Source organism: Thunnus albacares, chromosome 4 (assembly GCF_914725855.1).
Source record: "Thunnus albacares chromosome 4, fThuAlb1.1, whole genome shotgun sequence".
Classification (NCBI taxonomy): domain Eukaryota; kingdom Metazoa; phylum Chordata; class Actinopteri; order Scombriformes; family Scombridae; genus Thunnus; species Thunnus albacares.
In genome coordinates, this window is record NC_058109.1 from 31768759 (window position 1) to 31782043 (window position 13285).

At 40.7% G+C, this 13285-nt stretch overlaps 1 protein-coding gene across 4 annotated transcripts in view; it reads left to right on the plus strand.

The window, feature by feature from the left end:
* Positions 1-13285, plus strand: part of phactr3b (phosphatase and actin regulator 3b) — a 59530-nt gene that overhangs the window by 42903 nt on the left and 3342 nt on the right. For all 4 annotated transcript variants that reach the window (XM_044348929.1, XM_044348931.1, XM_044348930.1 and 1 more), the window contains 4 exons: positions 10090-10145; positions 12038-12099; positions 12321-12461; positions 12827-12903. In XM_044348929.1, the coding sequence (XP_044204864.1) occupies positions 10090-10145; positions 12038-12099; positions 12321-12461; positions 12827-12903 (336 nt within the window). The remainder of the gene's footprint in view (positions 1-10089; positions 10146-12037; positions 12100-12320; positions 12462-12826; positions 12904-13285) is intronic.

The following is a 13285-nucleotide window of genomic DNA, read 5'->3' on the forward strand; positions in this document are numbered from 1 at the left end:
GGGTGCAGCAGTAAAATACTTTTAATGCAGTGTTTGAGAAAACAGAGTACACTTTTCTTCCATCATATTATTACTCTTTAACTCACAGCATTTCTCTCTCTCTCTGCTCTTTGCTTTCTGCTTCCTACCACGTATCAGGTGACAAATATCGCATTAGCATTGTAGCTGTAACAGAAAAGTTTCTGTCATGTCTTAAAGGGGACATATTCTGCAAATTTTGAGGTCTATATTTATATTCTGGGATATCTATGTATGATTTACAATTCAAAAAACTCCTTATTTATCATATACTGGCCCTTTATGCAGCCCCACAGTTCAGCCTCTGTCTGAAACAGGCCATTTTAGCTCCTGTCTCTTTCAGGCCCCCTCCTGATGAGCCTACTCTGTTCTGATTGGCCAAATCTTGGAAGCTGCTCCTCAGCAGACTTCCAGCTACATCTGTGCATGTTTGGGCCAGTATCTGATCCGAAATATGCAAATGGACAACACCAACAACCTGTGGAATTGAAGTAACATTTCAAACAAAGCGTTCAGAGCAGGCTAAAGCCCTGATTTTTGACTTGTAAGAAGCATTTTTACAAATGCTCACCTCAAGTTTTGTAATTTTGGCCATGTAGAATACAGACATCTGACATCATAACAGTATAAAAATAACACAAAATCAAAAAAGCACAATATGTTCCCTTTAATAAAGCTGTAAGGAATTTTTATGCAATGGACATCTACATCTGAGTGAAGAAAAGCCATCACTTAGACAGATGACTTAAGCAATGGATTCTATGTCTGAAAAGGTTTTATTTGACAATTAAGTGTAGCTGTCAACTATAAGCTCTTAATCATGACAACCACTTATAGAACAAGATGCTAAATAAACAGGTATGAGCTATGTAATCCCTGTCAGGCTGCTACCTTCATGGTGCAGACACACTGGATCCGTTGATGGATGTCAAGTGGATGGATCTTATTCTTTTTATCTGGAGAGTGGGAGATCCAGCCGCACAGTGCATGATGGATACGGCATAGCAGGTTGACGGACCAACCATATCTAAATTTGCATAATCACGACTCCACCTCAACTTTATGCAAATGAGGTCCGTCCAGTGCAATGTGGCCAGCTCGTGAAATTCAGGTCAAATTATCAAACTAGCCCATGCTGATAAAATATGAATCAAGATTCTGTTACTGCATTTCCTATTTTACGCCTCAAATGCTGAGACAGTTTGTGACACGGCTGCCATGTTGAAAACGGCGGAGCAAAACCAAGCACCGCCTTTACTCGCTGTACGTCACCCACCACATCACCACCAGCTGGAACGTTCAGTGTCGCTCCATTCACTGTATTCTTTGTGTCTGCACCATTACAGCTGGATTACAGCTACAAAGACAAAGACAGCGTACAAGATAAGCAAGAGTGCCTGAGGTTGTACACACATATAGTGTATATTGGAGTCCAAAGGTTGAAGGACAAAAGCCACAGTTTCACACATATAATTGCACACTGCAGTGTTGGTGGTTTCATTTGTGAAAGAGGTTTAACCAGATTAGCTTGTCTGACCTTCCGAGTTCAGTCTAGACATATAGAATAAAGGTATCAGGTAAACTGTTTACTGTAGCTGAATGATGTAACAAGATTATGACAACCATGTTTATGAATTCATGAATTAGAAGCATATCATTGATATGTTTTTACTTAATTTTTTACTGCACATTCTCTGCAATTCGAATTTGCTGTTAGCTAATTTTGCACAGCAAGAAACCTCTTCAGCCATGCTCATTAAGGTGTAACTCCCAAACAAGATTATTTCTGCTACCAGGTTTTCTTAGTGCAATATCTGTGTAACAGAAACCCAGCATGTCAGCATTCATTTTGGGCTATTACATGGCAGAAAGTGACAGGAGCGATGGTAAAGGAAGAGAAAGGCAGAGGAAGGAAGACACGCAGCACTGATGATGATGATGATGACAGGAGCTTATTCAGTATTTGCCTCAGTCTGTGGAGCCATGGAGGAACCAATAATTGGATATTTGTGGCACATAGACCCATTTCTGCTGACACCTCAAGTCACCGTGTGAATCTGGATGGAGCAGCTAACCGCAGCTGCTGTCCAGGACTGCTATAAATAACCCAGTATTGCATTGGCCATGCAGCAGCTGACTGCAAGACAGCATTATTAGCATTTAGAAATCCCAATCCCACAGAATTGGGAGTCACTCTGAACTCTGAGCAAGTAGAAAAATTAGTGGAAAATATTTTTGTGTCGCAACAGATATCCATTTTTTTGGCCAATGCATGCTCCACAAAATCCTAAAACAAACACAAGTGTCAACTGAGAGGAGGATAAGGCTGTATTGATCATTTCACTTCAAAAGAACTGTCTCCTTAGGCATGATCTTTAATCTCTTTTTCATTCACTCTCCTTTAAAATGATATTACTGTGAACTGCATTCAACACAATAGCAGTTTCCAAGCAACCAAGGCTGTCAGATGGTGGTTGGCTGCTCTTCCATGTGGAGCTGCAGAGAATATTTTCAGTTTCATAATCCTTTTCAAAAGAGATGAAATATTAATGCATGCTCTTCTTGGGCTTCCCTCCCTTTTTTCTCTCTCCTGCGGGCAAGAAAACTCAGCTAGGCAAGAGATCCCTTTCACAAAATCCAGAAATGTCTGAATGCTCAGCTTTCACAACAATGAAGAGCACTGTTATGTTAGTTACAGTTAAGACTTTTCAAAGCTTACTTGGAGCACAAAACTGTATTAATTACAAGGGATGCACAGTGTAATTGATGCAAAAACCAGCTTAGACCAGCAGTCCAAACTGCGCCACCTATGAGCAAGAAAAGTAATTTAAGCATCTGAAGGAAAGTTATAGCTGCTGTCATTTTGACCCTTTCCCCACCTGCAGACAGAACGACACAGTGTTTTTCTTTTATATAACTGCTATGTTCACATTTTTGTGTGTAAGTGTGTGTTTGACTTACAAAATGAAAGGGTTTTGTTAACTGAAGTGTATTTGCTGCAGGAGAGTTCAGAGAGTTTCATTGAGTGTACTCTGACATCCTACTTTCTAAAGAAGGAAGCTATTCCTACCCACGGAAGTACATTACTGCCACCATGACAAAATTAATTTGCTCAGAAAGAAAATGGCCTTGTTTTAACAAAGTCGATTTCATATTATAATAGTATCATTTCCATGTTATTGACTTTTTGTGTTACTGTTATGCACCAAATTATTCTGTTTTAACAAGAAAAAATTCTTGTAATAACAACAAATGACATTATCTTGTTATTGCATAGGCCAACACAAAGTAATAAATGACAATTAGGTTGACAAAGTTTTTCTTTGTCACTGAATATTTGAACTATATATTTGGCTTTTATAAAACTATTTTTGTATGGTTGATCATTTCCCCTTAAAAGCACCTTAAAAATCTTTACTTTAAGCGTCAGGCAAAAATATTGATATAAATTATAAATGGATCCCTATAATAAAACAGTCATCAAAATATTTCTGTTTGATTATTCAGTTTGTCACAGTGATTATAATTTTATTTTATTTTATTTTTGTTTTGATTATTATTCATTCATCTGTATTTATGATTTAATTCTATCTAGTAAGTGTTTTGTATGTAGATTTTGTAGATCATGTAAAACCTCAAACAGACAAAACAAAACAGCAGCTATAAAAGAAAAACTGTAGCTGTAACACTCATTTCCTGAAGGTGGTGCAACTGTTAAAATAGCAGCTATTAGTTTCTTTACCTGCAGGTTGCAACATTAACATGTCTACATCTGCAAGTCTGAACTGCTGCTGCTCACCAAAGTGGCTCTTGTGATGTCCGACTACCTCGGAAATCAAATGTTTTTATATTTATTCCGAACGGTTTCACTCAAAGGCGGAGTGAAAAGCTGACCGCCACAGAGAGGGGAGGGCGACGGGGGAGTTTATCACTATTTTCAGGCAGTCTCTCCTGGACAGCAGACATAGAGTTGCACTCGTTTGTTCACATGAAAAGCGTCATAAATAGCCGTCATGAAAGAAAAAAGGAGAGCTCGAGAGAGGAGTTCAACCCTGCTTAGTTGACCAATCACTGCGATAAGTGGGTGTGAATGTTGGCTCACTGGTGTCAGAAAGTCACGGAAATGGCCCTGCACAGCCCTCCCCCCACTAATCTGCCATTAGAAAGGTGTGGTGGGGGGTTCTGAAGATATCTGACAATACGACAGGCACATCTTAAGGAGTATACCAGCCCCTTTACCTTTCCTATAGGTGGCACAGTTCAGCTGGTGTAGAACTGATCAGAGAATGACTGAACGGCTCCATCATATAGAAAATCTGCAGCCTGTTAAAAGTGGTTTAGTGTGTCTTTAATCATTTAATCATCTTAAATCATTTTTGTTGTGTATGTGTGAAAAGAATATTTTGCAGCAACACAACTGATTATCACCCTTGGTTGTTGGTTACAAATATCAAGCCCATTGCTTTTTCTAACTAATTCTCCAAATAAAGAGCAGTGTTACATTTTGCTCAGTGTATGTATGTTGGCGACTCTCTGACTTCGCCACTTCATTTCTCTACATGAGAACACGTCTACAGTCAGCTGAGGGTTGAAAGAATGAAGACAGTGTGTAGTTTTTGCCTCTGCGGTTTCACACGAGGAACGTTTCTCTCAGGATGTGCCTGTCCGCTTTCTATTTGTGCCTTTACAGCGAGCAGCATCACAGCCGGGCATCAATCCAATTACAGGACATGGAGTTGGCAGATATTGTAAAGCAGTTGGAGAGACGTAAGCACCGGATGACACAGCCTGCACATATATGGCATGAGGCGAAAACCTCAAATTATATGTTGTCACCACAATAGACCATCCCTGTCCCACATGCAGTAATTTACATTATACAATGGCTTTTTTTTCTAGGGATCTCGCTGCACGTACCCTCTAATTGAAATGTCAAAAGTCTCAAAGTCTCTGCACCCACTCAGTGAGCGCTGTTGTTTTTCTCTCCATACCGAACCTTCTCCTCGTGCCAAATTAGGGTTAGATCACCGGTGATCAGAGACGTGACCCGTGACATCTGTGGCTAATTTTGTTGCTTGCCACCCGCTGCTACATTTCTTAGGCTATAAATAAACAGATACAGTAGAGGGTGGAGGTTGGGCCAGTCTGGCCATTGTCCATCTCCTGCATTGATTCTGGCTTCCCAGTTGACTGTAAGAGGGTTCATTATGCAAACAGAATCAGAAATTGATTTTTAAATAGCTTAGATCTGCTATGTTGACTAATGGATGTTGTTTTAGGTAATCAATATTTACCCTGTTACTTCAGGACAGTTGTGATACTTTGATAGGATAATAAGACACTCAACTCAGACTCACATGTTTGAGTATTTGTAGTTATTACTTTAAAATGCTGCATGTATTGGGCATGTAGCTCCACTTACAGTGGACTTACTTGTCCGCTTTTTTGAAAGCTTATGCGTGGTAACCTATAGCGTTTGAGGCGGGACGATGCTATTTGAAGTTGCCTCCTCCACACTGTGCTCCCAGCAGGTTGTTCGAGAGCTAGACATGATCCTCTGCTTGATCTGTGGACCCGTGCTAAAGGGCAAAGCCTCGGAGACAAACAAACGGCTAGATAAAGAATTGATTCTTGGTTTCATGTCTGAGTCTTTGAATGCGTCCCATTCATCTATCATCAATAGCACAGCAGGCCTTTGAGGAGAGGGAGTTATAAAAGGTAGTTTCAAAGCGCTCAGCGATTTACTGAGCATTTCTGTAACCGTTGAGATTTATTAGTGCACGATAGGTGCAGTGGAGTGTCAAGGTGATGCCGGAAATTTCTGGCCAAGCACTGTTTTCCTCAAAGCCACGGTCTTATATATTATATCCATGACCTTATAACAGTGGAAGACATCCAGGTCAACACTTAGAGACAACCAAGTGCTGACATCGAAGTTACATAAACGTTAAGGTTCTGGTAGGCTACGGTTAAAGAGGTTTCCCTTAATTATTCCTGGCAACTACCCGGCAACTGCCCCCTGCACACCCCTGTGCCCAAGGCCGTCCTGGGCTCACTCAGTCTCCACATCCGACCGTGGCGCTCCTGTCCTCGGGCTCTGTCACTGAAGGGAAGGAGCGAGGGATTAGGATACACCTCAGTGGGCAGTAGCAGGCCACCGCCCAGCCCATGGCGCCTGACTCATCCCGTTCTCCTCCACTTTTCATGGGCTGACATTCCCATCAGCCCTTGCTCTTACAGGCAGCTCATTTCTTTGACATGCTGGTGAGCTCTCCAACAAACGAGCAACTTTAAACTCTGATCAAGCACAGTGGGTGAGTACTTGTGAAGCGCAAATCGCTGCAGGAGGCTGTGACTAAAGGCCCATTAGGATTGTTTGGTAAAATAGAAACAGTCTGACTCATTCCTGCTTCTATAGCAGTGTTTTTAGATTTTTGCCCTAAATCCACAACAAGTCTTCTAATATAAAGTATATGTGATACATCTTTTTGTGTTAAAGTGTACAGCTGTACAGACTTGATTCACTCTGAAGTGAGGCAAATGCTATTGACCCGAATGTTTTGTGCTACAGACCACACATCCTACCATGGCTCTGCTCCATTTACTGTAGCACATCGAGTCCCCTCAGCTTTCAATATTGCCATGTCTGTGGTCCTGTTTTATAAGCCCTCAGTGGTCCCAGTCACAGCTGAAGTCATCACAGGACAGCAGGCTTATTTTAGATCTGCACCTAAGGTGCCATCCACCGTGTCATTATTGTCAGGGCTGTGGACAAACTGTTGTGGCTTATAAAAGGTTTTCCATCATTTTATCTTTGACGTACTCTGACTTTATTTGATTTGAAGTCAAATACAAATGAGGTTATTATATATATATGTTAGCAAAATGATGTCTCCATCAGCAGAACAGTTACAAACCACTGTTAATTGGTAAGACTTTTGGAAGAAAGCTAGCTCAGTGTTACTAGCATACCTTTTGTTCTGGTTAGTTCTGTTAGTTTGCGAGCGAGCAATATTTTTATAACCATATCCCAGTTGGGTTTGTATCAGGTGTATGTTTGCCGCCAGTTTCTTGCTATTCTGCTGATCAACAGTTGGTGGCGGTAACGAGCCAAGAGATGTATCAAAGCACCAACAAAGGCAGTGACGAATAAGACTGCAAGTTAGCAAATAATGCGGGTCTTAAAGTATTAAAAAAATCAACTCCTGCAAATGTCTTTTGAGGAAGGAGATGCACTCAACATGTTGGTTAGACATCAAGGATACTTACCGTATTTTTTGGTGAGAAACATTGAATGTAAACAGAACCTTTGTTTGTTTACAAGAAATGTCCACAGGGCACCTTTAATGTTTGTAGCTTTTATTAACCATAGCCATAACCTTTACTTAAACTCAACCACATTTTTCCTGAACTTTAACCATACCGTAGTTTCCATGTGCAGATATTGTAGGAGGTGAGAATTTTAAAAACGTGGGCATTGGTCGTAAAAAAAAAAAGTTTTGCAGAGTCATCTACTATTGCCAGTCTTGTCAGGTGATAGGACTGTATCATATACTGTAAAAATGGTAGCCCTAATTAAAATAGTTCTAATTAAACATAGAAAATAATCATAACATTCTAAAGTGTGTCTGAATTGTTTTGTGGTGTGAAAGATGATACTTAATCTTAAAACTTATGCAAACTTATTGTAAAGTTTAGATGCCTTGATGGCAGAATCCCACTCAGGTTTATTCTAACCAGACTTGTGAAGAGCATTTGCAGGGGACAGTAAGTGCTTCAGGGATCATTTTGACAATTTAAAGATGATGCCAGCTTGCCCTGCTGCGTGACTCAACAATGGTCTGTCCACCTCAATAATTTGGAGGTTGGGGGTTGTCCTGCTCCGAAGAAGACACAGTGTTCCCAGTAAATGTAATGTCCATTACTCGGTCAGCACTTTATGCTACTGAGCTGGTCAGAACAACATCTGATCTAATGTTCTGATCTAGTCTGCTGTACATTGTCCCTGCTGCTGACGTGAATCATACTTTCAGCCCCTAACGGTTAGAGTGCGACTACGTGGTGGTCTGATCATTTTCTAGCTCATTATTAAAGTGGATTTTATGAGCTCTTCACCTTTTTCTCAAGTGAGTCGTGATGAATTATCTTTGTTTAACCTCATTTATTCAGGGAGGGGTTTTCTATGCACACATGCGGTGTTCAGCAACACTTCACATCACATTAATGCATCTGAACGTGGTTACATCAGGGAGCTGCTTGTAAAGCTGCAATTTGTTTTTCCTTTGGCGCTCTGGACAGCTTTAATAAGTTGACAAGTGCCTCGCTTAAGGGCTTAACATTCTTCTACTACTGAGATTTTTCAAGTTGGTCCAGGGACCAGGAAACCTAACTTTAAAAAAAAAAAAGATTAAGCACAATATAATATCCTATAATGCAACAGAAGGCTGACTTTTGGGAATCTGGTGCTTTCTTGACAGCTGTGTGGCAAATTTAGTGGCAGTGAGTCTGGATGGGGGAGGAGTGGAGATTTATCTTGGAAAGTCATGTGTGGAATCCTAAAATTTGGGTGATGTGGAATGCTGAGGAGTGACACAGGCTAAATCTGGTTTTGCCAAACCATCCTGTTAAACACTAACACATAAATACTAGTTTAGAGGACTGAGTATCAGCGACAGTGTCCCCTGTTTGTTTTCAGCTCATGTGTCCGCATGACATTTATACCATCATGTTACATATAACAAGTTACAGTGAGTTGATAAGTCAGAAAGTTTGATCAGTCTCAAAAATGCCAAATATTTGCTGGCTCAAGGTTCTCAAATGTGAATGTGTTTGATTAATCAATTAATTGTCTATAAAAACGTCAGCAAATAGTGAAAAGTGCCCCATCAAATTCTCAGAATGATGCCTTCAGATGTCTGAATAACAATCCAAACCCCAAAGATATTCAGCTTCCTGTAATGTATGACGAAGAAAGCATGAAATCATCTCATTTGAGAATCTGCAGCCAGGATGTTTTTAGCATTTTTCTTCTTCAAAAAATGATAAATTATAAAAAAAAAATATTGGATTTTGAGGCTTTGGAATGTTGACCAGACAAAATAAGCAATGTGAAGACATCAGCTTCTGGGAAATTGTGATTTTTTCTCTCTCAGTATTTTCAGACATTTATAGACTGAATTGAGAAACTGACAGATCATGAACATAATCAGTAGTCGCAGCCCTAGTTTACTGTACAGAAGAGCTATTAAATATTTAGGCCATAGCTGTGCTGCTGTTGCTCTGCTATTATCTGATGCTTTACATCTGTTGCTCAGTGATGCGGACATTATGTTTGTTTTCTCAGAAACCCTCCAGTTTACCACAGCATTATGAATTGTGCTATAAAGATTGATAATGGAAGGAAAAATTGAGTTAGATGGGTTTATCCCGCCTACAAGCCTGCCCACTCTTGTGCTTTCTCCTACCACAGTGTGTGTGTGTGTGTGTGTGTGTGTGTGTGTGTGTGTGTGTGTGTGTGTGTGTGTGTGCGCGCGCGCGCGCGTGTGCGTGTGTGCGTGCATAGGGAATCTCCTCCTCAGTCCCACCCCTTCACATTAGTGTAGTGCATGTGGTAAAAGGAGGCAGGCTGTGCAGCAGCTCTCATTCTCAGCTCAGAGCTCAGCATCCTCCACACCGCCGCTCCGCCGGGACTCCAGCCAACGCTGCTCTCTTAACTTTCCATCCCGGCATCACCGGAACATTCAATCCAAGCTGTTTTCCGGGGAAAGTCTCCCCTCTTTCTTTACTGAACTGGCTTTGACGCGCGATATAAAACGCGCATCCTGACTTCTTTCCCGATGTGGAGCCTTAATTGTTACAAAACAAGCCGCTCTTTGGACTCGAGGTGGGACGCGGTGTTTGCTTTGTGGATGTGCGGATCTTGGCGCTCTGCACACCGGCTCAAGCATCCAAAGTGCTAGTAGAGGTGTTGGACTGAAAAGACTTTGTGCCAAAAGGGGGGGTTGAAGAGAGAAAACCCCGGCAGCGCAGGATCACAATGGTCCAGAACGTAATTTTAGTGTTTTTCCGCAGGAGACTGAGCCAGAGGCCGGCGGTGGAGGAGCTGGAGAGCCGGAACATCCTGAAGCGTGAGTATCTTCACCAGCATGTTTATCTCTGAGGAAAATCTAAAGACAATCTACAGTCTGTGTCATCTAACAGTTAGATAAACATCACTACAGGCTGATCTGTGGCTTTCCTTTGAGAAATCTGTGAAAAATTTGACATATTTCGTAATAATTCATATAATATTCCTGTCAGGCGTTTTCTGAGTTTGTATTGATTTTATAGTTTGTTTGTTTCTAAAGTATATCTTTAATATCTGTGTAGTGACTTCAGACTATTGTGATGGGGGCTAAGTGGGTATTTCAAAATGTTCACACTACTTTGATTACTAGTAAGCCTTTAAAAAAATATATGATTATTATGCTGTTTTGTAAGTAGCCTACTTTTTACTTAAATTAGGCCTATTAGTCTATTAATCAATTAATGGTTGAAAAAAATAGCAACTGTTTTAATTATTTTAATAATCAGTTCAGAGTTTGAGTCATTTTTCAAGCAAAAACTTCAAACATTCTCTCATTCCTTCTCATATGTGAGGATTTTCAGTTTTATATCATTGCAAACTGAATATCTTTGGGCTCGAGACTGTTTATCAGACTAAAAAAGTCATTTGAAGACGTCACTCTGGGCTCGGGAACATTGTGATGGACATTCTTCTCATATTTTATAGACCAAATGAATTGAGAAAATAATTAGAGGATCAATCAATAATAAAAAAAAATCGATAATCAATAGTCGATGCTATATTCTATTAAACATGTTTGCAAGAAAATTCAAATATAGACATCATTGGTCAAATGACTTTTTTTGTTCAAGAAATGATGACCTAAAATCCCCCAAACCATAATATGATATATATGTATTTATATGTATTTATTTATTTACTCACTCAGTCATATTAGGTGCTAAATTGATTACAATCCTATTAGTATCACTTTTAACACTCTTGTATCTCTTTACTCATATTTGAATCCTTACTTTAGTTCATTGTTCAGGCAGTGCCACAGTTTTATCCAGATGAATAGTTCTTGCAGGGAGAAGGCGTCAGACTGTTGCACTTTAAACAATGTAAACTGGTCTGGCTGTCCTGGAAATACCGAACAATTATGAAACGTCTACGTGAGGAATGAAGTCTCACATTTGTCCTGAACTGTGTCTCCCAGTGGAGACGGACCACCTGTGATCCTCTGAGCAGCTGTCTGTTTCATCACAGGCCCCCGTCTCTCCCTGCACAAGAACATGTGTTCACACTAAACACAGGACACTGAACCTGATCCTCAACACATCATTGAAAAAAATATCCATAACCACACATTCAAGTCTCACTAAAAGCCTTTAGTGAAAATGCAAAAAAAAAATAATGAATAAAAATCACGTGTTCCTGTTGCGCTGCGTTCATCCAGAGAGTGAAATGCACTCAGACGGCGACAGGTGCCAGCTTCCTTTTAAGCTGCCGAACTAGTTCAACAGCTCAAATATTTTTTTTTGGGGGGGGGAATGAAGAGAGAGATTAAAAATAAATGAAGTGACATCTAGTGATCTCTCTGCTGCATCTAATAAAGATAAATCCTATTAGTGCTCTAATCTGCTCCTGTCCCACTCCCTAACTCAACGCTGATCCAGAGTCAGTCCACGAGTCCTGTGTTACTCAGACCGGCTCACTTAGGAGTATTGATTGTGAGGAGGATCAGACATATTAGCTCTGTTAATCACACACTCCATCTACTGTCCAGTCCCATGATCAAAGCAGTGAGAGTGTATTTACTTGACATGTGGTACGGTGACTGAGCATCTCCCAAAAGTGAAACATTTCTGATTCAAGTCATTTCCATTTGATCTCCATCAACACGGGAAATATAACTGATGCTGTTCACTTGCATTTTGTTATAATACTTTGTCTTTTTTTTTGTGTCCGCAGAAAGAAATGACCAGACCGAACAGGAGGAGAGGAGGGAAATCAAACAGCGGCTCAACAGAAAGGTAGGTGGCTGCAATTTCCCTAAAATTTCATCAATTTAATCCCATATTTGGGCAGAACACAAGCTCTCACAGGGGACTGTCAACCAGTCAAAACAGAACCTTAATACCTTAACCCGCTGTTGTTTTTCACATTTAGTTTCTACCAGCGTTTCTACTTTGCTGAATGAATGCATGGATGAGCTGAATGAGAGATACCACTGACGGTTATGTTTATTTTCCAGCTGAACCAGAGGCCGACAGTGGACGAGCTGCGGGACAGAAAGATCCTCATCCGTTTCAGTGACTATGTGGAAGTGGCCAAAGCTCAGGACTATGACAGGAGAGCTGACAAGCCCTGGACCAGACTGTCAGCTGCTGACAAGGTAGCTAAAAAACCACCTCTCTGGTGGTTTTAGAACAGCATCCTGATCAGCTACACTGATTTTTAAAATATCATACTAGTATAAGGATTTGAGTCAGTATCCATATCCTGGCATCTGTTGTGAAATGGTAACGTTTCTAATATAACCTCCTTGTCGCTTGTATGCTGTGATTGTGTTTAAAGATTGGTTAATATTTCCTTTTCATTAAACCCAGTTAAGCTTTCATAATCCGCACATAAACAACAGATGTTTTTCCATTTTCATAACATCACGATTTGAGCTGCAGCACCTGAGCGGCTGCATCTATGTATGATGGGCTGCACCTGGGCTTACACTTGCTTGATGTTGCTTTTGTTCCCCCGCAGGCAGCGATACGGAAGGAGCTAAACGAGTTCAAAAGTAATGAGATGGAAGTTCATTCTTCGAGCAAGCATCTGACAAGGTCAGCGTGATCCCGCGTTATTATGTTTGCTCTTTTTGTCGGCTTTGTTCATCAGGAGATGATGTGTCTAAGAGGGTCAGTGTGACATTGTGCAAAGACTCAAAGGTGCATTATCCGACGGGTTTCACATCAGTGAGTACACACCCTGCAGCGTAGGGACAAATTTAGCTGCATTCAAACCCCTCTTGAGATGAGAAAGTTGCATCCTTTTTTTCCACCACCTCTCCACTGTAATGAATGTCTGCACATATTTAGCTTATGTTTCGCTTGTGTCAAGGCAGTAGCTGTCTGGAGCTAAAAAAAAAAAAATCCTTGAATTAGCGGGGGTTGTGCTTACGCAAGACCCAATTTTTGAAGAGAGACCATTGGCTGCTTTTAAGAG